Source organism: Camelina sativa, chromosome 6 (assembly GCF_000633955.1).
Source record: "Camelina sativa cultivar DH55 chromosome 6, Cs, whole genome shotgun sequence".
NCBI classification, from domain to species: domain Eukaryota; kingdom Viridiplantae; phylum Streptophyta; class Magnoliopsida; order Brassicales; family Brassicaceae; genus Camelina; species Camelina sativa.
In genome coordinates, this window is record NC_025690.1 from 10,492,998 (window position 1) to 10,509,580 (window position 16,583).

At 32.3% G+C, this 16,583-nt stretch overlaps 1 protein-coding gene across 2 annotated transcripts; it reads right to left on the reverse strand.

Annotated features, from left to right (window-relative positions):
* LOC104790816 (putative respiratory burst oxidase homolog protein J) lies at positions 8,961 to 13,626 on the reverse strand. 2 transcript variants are annotated; one of them, XM_010516601.1, is made up of 15 exons: positions 13,134 to 13,626; positions 12,764 to 12,926; positions 12,625 to 12,696; positions 12,461 to 12,542; positions 11,533 to 12,339; positions 11,315 to 11,410; positions 11,061 to 11,176; positions 10,867 to 10,969; positions 10,646 to 10,749; positions 10,388 to 10,547; positions 10,255 to 10,297; positions 10,070 to 10,209; positions 9,707 to 9,835; positions 9,511 to 9,589; positions 8,961 to 9,070 (listed from the first exon to the last, which is right to left on the reverse strand). In XM_010516601.1, exons 1-15 carry the CDS (start codon positions 13,624 to 13,626, stop codon positions 8,961 to 8,963), a joined length of 2,697 nt encoding a protein of 898 aa, XP_010514903.1. The 2 variants fall into 2 exon arrangements, with proteins under 2 accessions (XP_010514903.1, XP_010514902.1); XM_010516600.1 differs by having other exon boundaries at positions 10,070 to 10,297; positions 12,461 to 12,539; positions 12,622 to 12,696.

Consider the following 16,583-nt stretch of genomic DNA (forward strand, 5'->3'; position numbering starts at 1 on the left):
TCTCAATGTCATAATAGTTGTATCTTATTATCTAAAACTTAGTTTTCAAAATTAGTAATTTATATAATCGCAACATATGTCAAATGTTTGATAATATTTTTATATTGTGAAACTAAATTTTATTTAAAAACTAGAGGAATTAAAAAATTTTAAAAATAAAAGGTATTCATACACCACCCGTCTTATTTAACCCGAGTACAAATACCTCAATCGCACATGTGGTAAGTTTGTTGGCTTTCCTTGACCTATTTTCAATATAATTTTTGTCAATTACTCGGTTGCTATGTAGCACCGGCAAAAACCATGTGGATGCAAGGGCTAAATTCTTTTGATAAAGCACTTGATGTATGAAATACTTTGTTTTATAATTGGTCTGTTATTTGTACTGAAATTTTTAAATAATATTGGAGGGACTTGAAGGACTTGAAGAAGAAAACTAAAATTTTAAGTGCATGATGAGTTAGTTGCATTGCATATACCTTTGTCATTCAATCCCGTCTCTATGTATGTGTTGAGGTGCAAATGCTAGGGGTTATTTAATTTTTGGACTTTTTCTTTTGATATTAGGGTCTAAATTTTTTTTAGTTTAGGGTCCAAAAAATAATTGAGCCGGGCCTGTTGTAATTATTAGGTTCAACACCCGCAAACCATTTTTTTGGAATTTTTGTTAGGGTATCGATCGACACCGTCTGCGGACGGTTGGATTGGTTCGATTTTAATCGTCCAGCTTGCGTGATTGATTTAGGGAAAGCCCTAAGCTCGAGTTTAAAAGGGGTAAATCAACTTATTTCGTCCCTTTAGCCGTTTTGACAGAGAAACAGAGAGAAGGAGGAGAAAAACATTTTTGAAAGGGATTTGTGAGATTCTTGGTTGTTCTTGGGAGACGCTTGGAGGGTGTTAAAACTTGTTAGGAGGGTTGGATTTGTTGTTGTTGGTCAGAATCTTCCTGCAAAGAGGTGAGTGCATGACCATGGCTGATCTAAGCCTGAAATTTCCTTTGTCTTGCTTGTTTGTTGTTTTTTGTGGTGTTCTGTTGCTTGTAATGGTTGCTATAGGGTCTCTACAGATTCATATGGCTTTTGTTTGAGTATTGGACGGATTGGAAGTGATAGAAAGCGAGATTCGACTCTCGGTTTCGAGCGGATCGCGGTTGTAGAGTCAGTGTCGATCGACACCAGGAGGGTGTCGGTCGACAACAAGGTTCAACATCGATCAACACTATGGGGTAGTGTCGGTCGAATGCCAGTGTCGGTCGACACTCAGCTGGTGTAGGTCGACACTCGGCTGGTGTCGGTCGACACTCGGCTGGTGTAGGTCGACACTCGGCTGGTGTCGGTCAACACTCGGCTGGTGTAGGTCGACACTCGGCTGGTGTCGGTCGACACCTCCCTTCCAGTGAAGACGATACTTGTTCCCTGGTTTGTATGTGTTGTTTTTTGAATGTGTTTCGCATTGGTATCTCAGTTGCTTGTGTGTATAGCCCAATAGATGGGAGGATTGCCTTATTGAGTGTTTATAAAATACTCATGCATCTCAATTTGTGTTTGTGGTGTAGGTAAAGGCAAAGTGTGATCGTGGAATCAAGGCAATCAAGAGGAGGATGTTCTAGTGACTCGATTGGTTGTTCTCTGGTTTTGCTAGGTTGCTAGAGTTGGAACAGTAGAACATTGCTAGGTTGTTGGTTCATTTTCTCATGATGTTTGGTTATTAGATGATGCTATGATCTAATATTGGTTATTTATTTATTGGATATGTATTGGATATTGGTATTTTTTGTTTAAATTCCGCGGTTTGGTTTGATTGTGGTTAGGTGGTTAGTGGTTATGTGATCACTAGTTTAGATTATTAGTATTACTACTAGATGAATACCCGCGCTATGCGCGGGCTTATGACTTATCGTTTTAAATAATTTTGCTATCGTTTTTTTAATATATATGTAAAGATTATTTTTGTTTTCTTAAATTGTAGAAATTTTGAAAAATATAATTTGATGTTCATTTTTTTAATACTTCACATAAGTTTTCTTATTAGATAAATGCATGAACAATTTTGTTTTGAGAGATTTAATCAGTCTACAATTCTTGTCTAAAACGTCAAAACAATATATCAAATAAAAGATTGATAATGATGCATATATTGTAACAAATAGGTTTTTTGGTTAACTAAATTTTACATTCATGTTAGCTCCTCAATTTTTTGAATATAACTCTGGAATTTGTTTTTTTTATAAGAAGTTTATATAATTTTCTTTTTGACAACTTCTAAATATTAGAATATAAATACCAACACTCATAAATTTATTCAACTATCTTCCTCTTTGTCTCTGTATTTTTCTAAACTAACATTCTACAATTTTATTAAACTATCTTCCATTTGATAGTGAACATAACCCCATTCTTCTTCATATATAAAAATTTAATTTTTTAGGGACAAACTTTCATGAATTTCTCTACAATATTAACCAATATCATCATCGCTACTGCAACTCCTCAAACTATTGAAAAAATTGTAACGCGTTAACCATATGTTCATATGTTCATGGTTTACGCCAAGAGTAAGAAGTGGCTCTTTGATTCACTCATGATACCCTATAAGAAATATGTTCATGGTTTTGCCTTTTGGTGATGCATCTATTTTCTTGAGACATATTCTAAATCTCTCTAAATTCTTAGTTAAATATTGCAACTGTTTGTGATATAAAAAAAGAATAGAAAATATGAAAGATGTTTCATATTCCTTTTAGTTTAGGTTTGTTTGCTTTTAAGGAGGACAAATGGCACTCTCTCCACTGCTGACGTGTCACTCATATGGAGAGAGTTGACCATCTTTCATAATATAGATTATTTATTACTGTTCTTTATTAATTATTATTTTAAAAAAAAAAAAACTGGTCGGATTGTTTTATTAGATATTTTTTAATCATATATATAAAAGTAAGGTTTCAATCTCTTCTTATTGGTCCACTTGGCAATGCATTTTTAACAAAAAAATATTTATATTAAAACACAAATTTAAAAATAATTAATTTTCACATTTAACTCACATAATATAAAACTGAAATTATATGAATTCCCCTTNTATAAATTATGCATTAACTTTATTTCTCCACTAAGTTGTATTAATCAATTGTATTAAAACAAAACAATAAATTAGAATTGTAACTCTCATTTTTCTAAATGTAATTTTTCATCATTTCTCTTCCTATAAATACTCATTATTATTCTCTTAGTCTATCTCTCTTTCATTCTCTCATCTTCTTCCACTACTCTCAAATCTCTTTTTGTTTTGTTTTGTTCCTTTTTGTATTTTTTTTTGTTATTGTTGTTGTATGGGTCATAAAAAATCAAATCAAATATCATTGTAAAAGCTTAGTTTTAGAGCTTGTATGATATGTATATCTTATATATATATATATATATCTTTTAATTTTTTAATCTTCTAAAAGGTTTATCTCCATTTTCTATTTTATATTAACATCTTATAAGTCATTATTTTCATACTTTCTTACAATATTCACCACGCAATAATATCATGAAATTGAAATGATCCATATCTAATTATCTATTATGTCTCTGGTTATCTCACATATTCATGTATCATTTTTAATAATTTATAAAGATCAATATAATATTTAAAGATCAATATAATTATCCATTTATCCATTTATAAAGACTATTTTGTTTTGTGATCCAATTGTTAAATCTGCAGAGATCAATATAATATATATATATATATATTTTTTTTTTATGATTTGAGGTTTTTGAAAACAAAAAGAACATAATTAAAAAATTGGTTATTTGTGTCTTTAATCAAAATAAAAAATGATCCAAAAAACAAAACATATTCAACTGGAACTTAAATATAAAAATAAAATATAATTTTAAAAATATCATTTCACTAAATTCTCTAAAGATGAAACCATTAGTATGAAATCTAGCACTATAAATTAAATTGATGAGTGAAAACCAAAAAAATATAAGTTATCCTTTGGATTTTAAAAATTATTGAGATTGAAGAATTCATATAACTTTATAAGAAAACTAATTTAGTTTGTCACTTAAAAAGTAATATTTTTTATTTTGAAATATTATGTGTAAGTGTTGAGTTTATATCAACAAACAACCAAATCATGTGAATTTTGATTCAGCCACTTGGTATTTCTTTTATTTTAGGTTATAAAAAATTAAAATATTTATTTATAATTAAAGACATGTAACTCCATTTAACTCAAATGTAACTCCTATCCAATAATTGTACATTAATTCATTCCTCCTACTAACTTATTATCTTTCAAGAGAAATTATTTTTGGTTAAATTTTAATATTTTTTATTTATTTTGGTTGGCTAAACTTATATTCATATTTTGGTTGGCTAAATTAATATATTTCTCATGTAAAATCATTGTTTATAATATATTTCTCATTTCAAAGTTTAAAGCAGTATATCATACATATAAAAGTAAGGTTTTGGTCTCTCCTTATTGGTTGATTTTCATTTAATGTTTTCTAATTTTTTTATTTTTTATTTACTTTCTAATTGCTTTAAACAATATTTAAGACCCAATAAACACAATACATTTAACTCGCACATTAAAATAAAATTATAACTGGAAATAAAATAAATTATGCAGTAATCATATTCTACCACTCAATTTTATTCAAACACAATAAATTACTATTGTAACTCCATAATTCAAAATGTAACTTCCATTATTTCTTATCATATAAATAAGCATTCTCTCAATCTCTCATTCTCTCATATTGGCATTCTTTTACTATCTCATTTTCACATTCTCTCATTCTCTTCTACAATACCTCAAATCATTTTTCGTTTTCATTTTTTTTTATTTTTGATTTCTTATTTTTTTGTATGGGTTGTAAAAAACAAATGAAATATCATTGTAAATTATTAATGCTAAATTTTAATTTTAGAGACTACATGATATATATTTTACATTGTTCTTATTTTAAAAGATTTATCTCCTTTATCTAATTTGGATTATTATCTTATAAGTAATCATTCTCTCCTCCTCTCCCACCAATATCAAATGTTGTTATATCTCATATGTGTTGTAAGAGTTTGATTCTATATTTTAATTTAGAAAGTATTATATATATATATATATATTACATTGTTCTATTTTTTAAAGATTCATCTCCATTATCTAATTTGGATTACCATCTTATAGTAATCATTATCTCCTCCTCTCCCACCAATATCAAATGTTGTTATATCTCATATGTGTTGTAACTTGTAAGAGTTTGATTCTATATTTTAATTTAGAAAGTATTATATATATTTAACATTGTTTTCAAATTTTATATATTTCTATAAAAATAAAATATTTCTTTTATATTTCTTGCATTTCTAATCTATTCATATTTATTTTTCAAATTTGCATAGTTAAATTTAAATTCACATATGTTGGTTTTAACAAAAAAATCAACTTTATTTGAGAATTAAATGTTCCTATTCATTTTTAAACGATCAATGTGTAACATAATATATATAATGTCTTGCAATCACAAGTTCCATTTCCATTGATTAACTCCATATGTTGTCCTATTTGTAGGAACAACAACATAGTTATTTAATATATTTAAAAGAGCAGATGATTAATCGAAATAAACATTTCTCCAAATTTTATAATTCAATCAGTGTGAGTGTACTTATTACTTTGAAAAACCTTTACACTGAAGTTCATAAAATCATATAAGAAAACTAAAATATTGTATTACTTTAAATTTGGAAGGAAACACTTGGTATTCCTTTTTAAAAAAGTCAAGACACATATAAAAAATTATTAATATTCAACTCACTTTAAAGGCATAAAAGGTCATTTAACTAAAAAAATAACTTCTATCCAATAATTCCATACATTGCTCCCACAAATAATATATATATATATGTTCAAAATTATATTTAAATATTACAGAATTTTTTAGTTAGCTAAACTTATAGTCACATATATACAATATATATACATAATAATTTATATTACTCATTAACACCATAATTCGACCTATTATTTGCTTAACTCTAATTCAAATTGGTTTCAAAGCCAACTAAAGAAAAACAGAAACGATCTTATTGATATTAGACCAAAACATGGGCATACAAACATAATCACTTACACGAAAGATAATTATTTTTAAAAAATAACTTATTATTGCAACATCAACGTATGAAGGGTTTACATAAGCAGTTAATTAGAGAATTTAAAATACAATAAATGTATTGGGAACAATATCAGTCAATGATAAGATTAGATTCTCAAAAGCAAGAAACAACATCCTCATAATTCATAAAAATAAACGCCACAATTGTAGACATCTAAACGAAATTGTATAAACATACAGTATATAAATACAAGTGCCAACTACACCACAACCCACGCAACGTGTGGGGAAGCACCTAGTTCAGAAATTAATGACAAACTTTTCTTCTTATAATGTTCAGTTTTTGTTTCTGTGTGCTAGGGACTTTTCCATGCCCATCTTGCTGTGGAGAGTGAAACAAAGATGAAAAATGGGAAAATACACAACTTCTTAGCTTTTGGTGTTTGACTTTGGTCAACCTTAAGATTTCATTACTATATCTTAAAGACGAACGTTCCTAATTTTTTTATAGAAAAATAGAAATGTTTTTGGATTTATTGATTGTCTAATCTAGTAAGATAAACTTCTTAAGTATATTCTCCAATCTTATCTTATTTAACAAAATATAATGATCATGGCTTTGTTTGTACATATATAGTAAGTTAGTAACTATTGATCATCTTAATTAAGTTTCTAGTCAAGTTCTATACTTTTCATTTTGACTCCATGGCTGGTTCTATTTTGTGATCCAAAACAGCCATGTTGACTCAATATCATTGGTTTGACATTGATGCTCATGGCAATCTTGCTTCAAAATAAAAGGATGTTGAAGATGTTGCTCATGACTATATAATTCTCAGTTGTAAACTTGCAATCTTGCTTGAAAATAAAACCTGGAACGTTGAGCCATATACGTGGTGGTATGAAAAACAAGATATTTATGACTTGGTCAAAAAATTCCTTAACGTACCATATACTTGGTGTAATGCCCCGACTGTCCTCAATTGACTCCATGTCTACTCTCAGTTCATGGGTCCACCTTTTTTAATGGGTTTCACATTTTTTCACTAGGCTCATGAGCTTATCCATATCCGACGGTCGATTTGTTATATTTGGAAGGCTTTAAAACCTTGTTTACCGTCCCTACATATCACCACATGATGTTTTCTTGTGTTTTCTTCTCACTCGCACAGTTCCAACAATCACTTCTTGGAAGGTCACCCATCTTGAGACTACTCTAACTCAAGCACTCTTAACTATGGAGTTCTCCCAAGACCCTTGACAGAAAAGTTCTCTCAGGACCCTACAAATCACCACATGATATTTCCTTGTGTTTTGTCCTCACTCGCACAGTTCCAACAATCAGTTAACTATGGAATTCTCTCAGGACCATTGACCGAAAAGATAAATGCACTTTGGTGACTTAGATGGCCAAATCAATTCTTTTAAACTTCTTTGCATGTCCCTGAAACCGGGATGTCGCAATTCACCCCACTAACAGATCGCATTGTCCTTGTTGCGCACCAAGACTGTCATCCCTGATGGTGTGAGTCCACCCGAATCCACACTCGTTTAGGTTCGGCTCTGATACCATTTGTAACGCCTCGACAAACACCTCTCAATGAGCCCCATGTCCACTCCTGGTCCATGGCTCCACCTTTCTTAATAGGCCTCACGTTCTCTCAGTAGGCCTGTGAGCCCACCCATATCTAGTGTTCGGTTTGCTACGTTTGAAAGGCTTTAAAAACTTGTTTGTCGTCCCTACAAATCACCACATGATCTTTTCATTTGTTTTGTCCTCGCTCGCATAGTTTCGACAATCACTTTCCAGAAGGTCATCCATCCTCAGTCTACTCCAGATCAAGCACGTTTAACTCTGGAGTTTTTTCAGAACCATTGACCTAAAAAATAAATACACTTTATTAACATAAACGAACAAATTAATTATTTTAAATCTTTTTGCTTATCCATGAAACAGGGTGTCACAGTTGGTTCGATTGGTAAATCGTGCTCGTCAAACTCATTGAAAGCGGCATGGATATGTACATCTATACATCCATAAATTGATGATCAAATTCAGAAAATTTGCATTTACTATAAGATAAGAATAGGCCAACCTCATAAAATATATACTAATAAGATCTAACTTTTGTTACTATGTGGTACCTATTTGATAGTTTAAAATTTGAAATCCAGTGCGTTGTGAGCATAAATATAGTTTAAATAGAAGTTTACTCATAAATATAGTTTAAATAGAAGTTTACTCATTTTTAAAAATATCTCTTTTTATATGTCACTTTTCAAAAATACCCTTTCATGATATCTATTTTCAAAAATACCCCTTTTGAATATATAAAATAAATAAATTTTAAACCCTAAACCTCAAATACTAAACCCTAACCCTTTAAAATTATACCCTAAATATAAAATAGAGAACCCAAATCTATAAAAAAAAATTTCTACAACTTAATTTAACATAATGTAATTACGTAAAAGAGAACAAAAATGAAAATATTCAAAAAAAAAATATTTTTAAAAAAGGTACCTCAAAAAAGAATATTTATAACAAATTTAATTACCATTTAAACTAATATACGTTTCAGTTTTCAAAAACAAAAATAGTTTTAAAATAAATATGTTGAGGGTATTACATCAACTATTCTCATTTTAAAAATGTCACCGAAATAAAATTCTATCTTGATATTTATCTTTCGTAACATGACTAATCAACTAACTATAAAATACATACCTAACTACAAATTGTCCTAAAGTCTAAGTGAGATCACTCAACTCAAAATTTCTTGTTTCAATAATAACCAATATATTACAAACAATTTTATGAAAAGAAACAAAAAAAGAAAGTTAGAAATTCTCTTTGTGAAAAGTAAATCGGGTGGGCGACTCTAGACTGAACTCTTGACAAAGTGAATTTAGCGGTCGAACAAGCGTGGGACTTCCACAATAGAACACACCTGAAAATCAACCATATAAACCAAGATCATCTCAAATAAGAAAACGTTATAAAATAAAAACTCAAATTGAAAAATAAAAAGGAGTCCCAAAAAAGAAATATAAACCTATTCCCTTATAATTTTTCTTTACCGACTAAACTAAAATTTATATATCTTTATAGTACTTCTAGCTAGGTTAAAAACCCAAAATAATAAGGCCAGAAATTACATGATTATAGTTTCTTTGAACATATTTCCTTATGAAATTTCTTAAATAATGCAAGAAAAAGTGTTTATTATGCAACTAGTTTAATAAAACAGGCCAAAGGTAAACACATGAAGACTCTCTAATTTCATACATGGAATGAGAATTAAACTTGAATATTAAATAAAAGACACTCAAAAACATTTTGCTAGCAATGTTAAAGAATGTTTTAAAATAACTAAAAGAACCAAATTACCTATGCGAGAAGTTTCATGCTTGCTTGACAATTCAGAAAAAACCTTCCTCCAATTAGGTCTTGCAAAATGGGTTCGTATCTGAATCAGGTAGGAATATAGGAAATTTCTATTATTTTAAATAGCGATGAGAAATAGAACTAAGGTAAATGAAATATCAAAGTGGATATAATAAAGAAAAAAAAAGTTTAAACATACTCGGCTCTCGGAGACGATATCAACACCGTTTTTGGCATGTTGAAGTTTCTGGACCATAGCGATTAGAGCAGATCTTGCATCTCCTGCTTCGTACATACTTGTTAAGTAGTTATGCATCTCTATCACGTTCTGCCAAATACATTACACACACAAAAATATAAAATAAAGATATAGATAAAAAATATTTAAATTGCGTGACATCATTAAGCTTTCCCAAGGTATTGTAAAATCAATTGAAGACTAACATTATACAGTATATATTTTTGTATATTAATAGACTATCACAAAACTAATATGAAAATATACAACATGTATAATTTAAAACTCAATTCATACTTTTTGAAACTGGATATTAGAACTTACGGTTTTGTCATACACTGCAATATCATCCATAACTCCCTTGAACCATTCGAAAGAAGCTTGCTCTCTTGTCACCCAATAAAAATATGCTCTTTGTGGAAACTTCTTACCTCCACTTACACTACCTCCTCCTACACTACCTCCTCCTACGCTTGCACCTCCTATGCTTGCACCTCCTATGCTTGCACCTCCTACGCTTTCACCTCCTACACTTCCTTCATGCTTTTGCCCCTGCATTTTCCAAAATTTACACCCCTTTATACTTTGCTTCATATAGTCTTATCGTCTCTTCAAGACTCACTTTGGTTGAAGATTACTTACAGGTTTGGGAATTCCAGGTTTGAGATTGTTCAACATGTCTTTTAGGATACTTATAAATGGGGTTGCCCCGATCCCTAGCCCGATTAACAAAAGAATATCGTACTTCTGATAGTTTTGTGCCGGAGCCCCATAAGGTCCCTTGATAAAAATTCTTGGAAATCTGGTTGTGGATAGATATGGATCGAAGGATATCAGATTTCGATCATATATCTTACGTAAGAATATCCTCGATTTATCAAGGAGTTAAAATTCACTTACAAGACTTGTGATTCTTTAATGAGAGGATTTGCACCTCTCGCTCTTGTTTCCATTCGAATAAGATTATTTGGACTAGGTTTTGATGATTGATGAGGCTCGCATGTCTACAAGAAACAAGAAGTAACTATAAATATCAAATTTGGACTTTGATTTTGGTTATGACATGTATTGAAAGTGATAGAAGCATATTAAAAAAAAAACAAACAAATTAAGAAAATTACTTCTGCAAATCTGTTCCTAAGTTCAGAGGTCCAATCTCCTAATGCTCTTATGTGAACGCTCAAGTATTCATCTCCGGGTGCAGAAGTGACGGAGAATGGATGCCTAAATCACATAAACAAAATGACAATTAAATATTTTCAATGATAAAAATATAATATTTATTTTGGTAAGTTATATAACTATTGTCTATTACCATTCGAATTTGGAGATATCAGGGCACTTGACAAACATGTACATACCACTTTTGTACTTGAACCCTTGAGGTTTTGTCATATAGAGTGCAAGAACATTGCCTGAATATACAATTGCCTAGGCAAAAACAATTTACGAGGAAAGAAAAAACAATGAAATTGTTATTACATATTACACTTCATAATCATCAGAATTAATTCATAATTAACATTATAAGAAGGCATATATATATATATACCAATCTTAAATAATTACCTTGATAATGTGGACGCGATGGTTGTGTTCTTGAACTCGCGAGAAAAGCCTCTCGCCCGCGTACAAAACCATTGGCACGGCTACGTACATCCATGTCTGTATTTTTCCATACAACATAAGTATTTGTAAAAAAATTAAGACTATAAAGTTTAGTTAATATGTTACGTTACGTCTCTCTATACCTCTTAGCATATATTCATTGTAGTATATAAACTTACCGTCTTTTGGTACCAAGGCTTCTCGATGATAAGAATGTAACCATGGATGATAAGAAGAGCATAAGCAATAACCAGCAAATGGTGAGCATACCAAAACGAATTAAATCCAGCTAGACGGTTAAATGGTTTACGCAGTTTCACTATGTTCCTTCTGAAGTAATGCATAGCAAGCGTAAATGAGATACCCATAATGACGATCATTAGAACTCCTGTGACCGAAACCGAGGTCAGCATTAGACCAAAATAGGTAGGTTGCTTGACCCCCAAGAGATTTCCCGCGTAGTTCGAATACAAATCATGAGGGCAAGTGCTTAGCCTCGGGTAATTACAAAGCAAATGTAGTGCCGTGTGGAGCAAGGAAATAACCGCTATCGCCAACGCTACCAGCTTGTGGAAGTTGATGTTATCGTCGAATGGGATCAGGTGACTCAAGAAAGTTGATCTGAGGAACGTTAGGGTTCTTCTTAGAACAGGGACCAAGATCAAAGCCATGTTTAGTTTCAGTATTTCGGCCGTTCCTTTGGCGGCGCAAACGCAGCGGCCTGTGATGTTGTAAAGAGGGCTTGTAGTGAACTCATTGTATTTCCACACGAAGAGAAAGATGTTAACTGCGAACCACAATGTGACGACCCATATCTTCTTCCAGTTCTCGTACATTAGCTCTGCGGTTACTGAAACGTATTTACTAGTCGATGTTCTGTAACGTTTTGGGATCATGGCTCGCGTTAGCTGTTGCGAATTCCTCACTATCTTTTTTGAGTAAGCGTTTGATACCATTCCTGTTAATAGCACCTCGAGTTGCCACATCTGGTCGATGTGAACTAAATAAATGTCAGAGTGGACAAAGGCATGCAACACAAAAAGTTTTAACAAAAAAACAAAAATATGCAGCATAAAGATAGTTATGGAAATGAAATCAAGATGAAACCTCAATGTAACCGTTTTGGTCCGGGTCAAGTTCTTCCATGATCAAAGAAGCATAAGACGCTGCATTCTTCTTAAGATTCCCGNGCAGAAGAGGGTTTTGGCAAGTTGTGTTTGTCGCCGTTCTCTTGTTTTTTAGAGAGAAAGAGGAGAAAACAGTTTCTAAGAATTCTTGTGAGAGTTTGTGAGATTGGAAGGCATTTTTGGAGAGATCTTGANCCGTCTCCGTCCTTGTCACACCTACACCGCAACTGTTAACATTTTTTCTTTTACAAATTAAAACCAAACATAATAAAAAAGAGGTTACATGTCGAAGAAGATCTGGAGGCGACAGTCGAGATCTTTCTTGATCATGTCTTCCCAAAAATGCTTGAGTTGTTCCTTGTCAACCCCATTTTCTGTGTTTATTTGTCTTCTCCTACCCAATGCTTCGTATACTTTTGCCGCAAACTCCAATGAATCTCCCATTCCTAATACACATTACATAATTCTATTATATAAACATCATTTTATTTTAATTTTGAAGAACTAACTTTTCAAATTGACAACAAATAAAAAAAATATAACCTTATTTTTAAAGATTACGTTTAACTACGTAAGAAGAAAAGATTAATCATAGTATTACTTTAAAGATTACATTTACGTAAGATAAAAAAAAGGATTAATCATAGTTTTACCAATGCAAACGCCGAACTTTTCCTTGGGAAGCCGCCCGTCAACGGCGAATTGATTAAACCGGTTCTCGATCGATCTCCATGAATCTAGTTCCCGTCCAGTGACCGTCCTATCAAGGAACCGGAGACTTTGTAGTCCCCTAGCCGCGCTAGATGTAGTCCTCTCAACTCTTTGTGGCCCTGGTCTTTTTTCTTGGGCCACAGGTAGCGGAGGCCCCAAGTTTCCACTCTTTCTCCTGCTCGGGGATCCGAGGTTCCCGCTCTTTCTCCATTTCGACACGCTCATAGATCTGATCATTGATCCCACCCCGAGATTCTTAGACATATTCCTCAAGATCCCACCACCATTACCACTACCGGTACTACTCTCGGGATTATTGTTATTGGTTATGTTTTCCGGTTGTTTCACCGAACCCGCACCACTTGGATCTATCTCGACGCTCTCTAACATCCATTTCGTGGAGTCCTCGGTCCCAGCCTTTCTGTTGTTTTTCATGATGCCTTATAACTTTGTATCGTTTCCTTTTCGTCTATGATTTAAGTTTCAACGCACATGATGATGTCGCAGAAGAGGGTTTTGGCAAGTTGTGTTTGTCGCCGTTCTCTTGTTTTTTAGAGAGAAAGAGGAGAAAACAGTTTCTAAGAATTCTTGTGAGAGTTTGTGAGATTGGAAGGCATTTTTGGAGAGATCTTGATGTGAGAGTGAAGATCCAAGGCTAGGAACATGGTGGGAAGGTTTCTGTGGTGGTAGCTTCGTCCTTTGGGCTTAGATCTCTTTGTTGGCTAAGGTGAGTGCATGACCATGGCTTATCTAAGCTAATATCTCTGTTTCTGTGATATTGTGTGTTGTTTGGTTGTTTGTATTTGGTTGTTTGTGAGTTTTTCGTAGCTCCTGAGGCTTGGATTCGTTCCTGGGATTGTGTGGGACGAAGAGGAGAAGTTTGGAGGCGAGATTTGGAGGTTCTGTTCGAAGGAAATCACTGCTCGACAGTGGTGACGGTCGACACCAATGTGATGTCGGTCGACACTAACGCGAGGACGGCTCGGGGGTGTCGAGCAGGTGTCGGTCGACACCCAAGTGGTGTTGGTCGACACCAGATGTCCAGTGTATGTCGACACCATTCTGACAGTAACCGGATTGTGTCGGGTCACTTGTTCATGTTCCTGGTTTGTTTTATTGTTGTTGTTTGTGGCATGAGAGATCTTATTGTTTGTGTGTATAGCCCAGTAGATAGGAGGATTGCTTCACTGAGTATTTATCAAATACTCATGCATCTCAATTTGTGTTTGTGGTGCAGGTAAAGGAAAAGTGTGATCGTGGAATCAAGGTAATGAAGAGGAAGATGTTCTAGGGACTCGATTGGATGTTGTCTGGCATTCCTAGGTTGCTAGAGTTGAGTCATTAGAAACATTGCTAGGATTGCCAGTTTGGTGTTTCTTGTTGTTTGACATTGAAATGGTTAGGATTGGATATTGGTTATTCTATTATAAATTATTATTGGTTATTTAATTGGTATTGTTATTCCCCTGTTGTTTGTGATTGTGGTTAGGTGGCTAGTGGGTATGAGAACACTAGTCATATTTATTTATATTATTATTATTTATTATTTTTAAAAAAAACGGTCATGTCATTTCAATGAGTGTCATTTTACATTTCCAATGCACTATTTTATATTTTTAATGATCTTTTTCATTAGATTTTCTAGTTTTACCTTAATCTATGACTAAATTAACCCATTAAACATTTATTAAATAAGGGCATATATGTATATTTTAAAATTTTCTTAATTTGTGTGAAATGTGTCAAAATGACACTTATTGTGAAACAAAGGGAGTACTTGAATAATCATCAAATTTTTTAAAATCGGAAAATAAGTTTTGTATNGCGAGATTTGGAGGTTCTGTTCGAAGGAAATCACTGCTCGACAGTGGTGACGGTCGACACCAATGTGATGTCGGTCGACACTAACGCGAGGACGGCNATAGTTTATGAAATGTAATTTACTTTAAATAATTAAATATGTTATGAAAATGATAATTAAAATATTAACTATATTTTCTTTTTTAATAGTTGATGAAGTCTTTCATTTTAAAAAACTAATAGAAAGAAACATTACTTTATACNGGGATTGTGTGGGACGAAGAGGAGAAGTTTGGAGGCGAGATTTGGAGGTTCTGTTCGAAGGAAATCACTGCTCGACAGTGGTGACGGTCGACACCAATGTGATGTCGGTCGACACTAACGCGAGGACGGCTCGGGGGTGTCGAGCAGGTGTCGGTCGACACCCAAGTGGTGTTGGTCGACACCAGATGTCCAGTGTATGTCGACACCATTCTGACAGTAACCGGATTGTGTCGGGTCACTTGTTCATGTTCCTGGTTTGTTTTATTGTTGTTGTTTGTGGCATGAGAGATCTTATTGTTTGTGTGTATAGCCCAGTAGATAGGAGGATTGCTTCACTGAGTATTTATCAAATACTCATGCATCTCAATTTGTGTTTGTGGTGCAGGTAAAGGAAAAGTGTGATCGTGGAATCAAGGTAATGAAGAGGAAGATGTTCTAGGGACTCGATTGGATGTTGTCTGGCATTCCTAGGTTGCTAGAGTTGAGTCATTAGAAACATTGCTAGGATTGCCAGTTTGGTGTTTCTTGTTGTTTGACATTGAAATGGTTAGGATTGGATATTGGTTATTCTATTATAAATTATTATTGGTTATTTAATTGGTATTGTTATTCCCCTGTTGTTTGTGATTGTGGTTAGGTGGCTAGTGGGTATGAGAACACTAGTCATATTTATTTATATTATTATTATTTATTATTTTTAAAAAAAACGGTCATGTCATTTCAATGAGTGTCATTTTACATTTCCAATGCACTATTTTATATTTTTAATGATCTTTTTCATTAGATTTTCTAGTTTTACCTTAATCTATGACTAAATTAACCCATTAAACATTTATTAAATAAGGGCATATATGTATATTTTAAAATTTTCTTAATTTGTGTGAAATGTGTCAAAATGACACTTATTGTGAAACAAAGGGAGTACTTGAATAATCATCAAATTTTTTAAAATCGGAAAATAAGTTTTGTATTTTCAAAAAGTTAAATAGATGAATAAGTTTTTAATAGTTTATGAAATGTAATTTACTTTAAATCATTAAATATTTTATGAAAATGATAATTAAATTATTAATTATATATATTTTTTAATAGTTGATGAAGTCTTTCATTTTAAAAAACTAATAGAAAGAAACATTACTTTATACATTCTAATGACACATTTATGTAAATAATAATGAAATAAAGATTTCCTTATATATTTTAATGGCACATTTAATAAATCAAAAGACTATTTTTGTAAATATGTTTATCTTGAGATGCTTAATTGTAATTAAATCTCCAAATCGTTCTGGCGACGACACATCAGCATTTTCAACAAAATGCTTCTC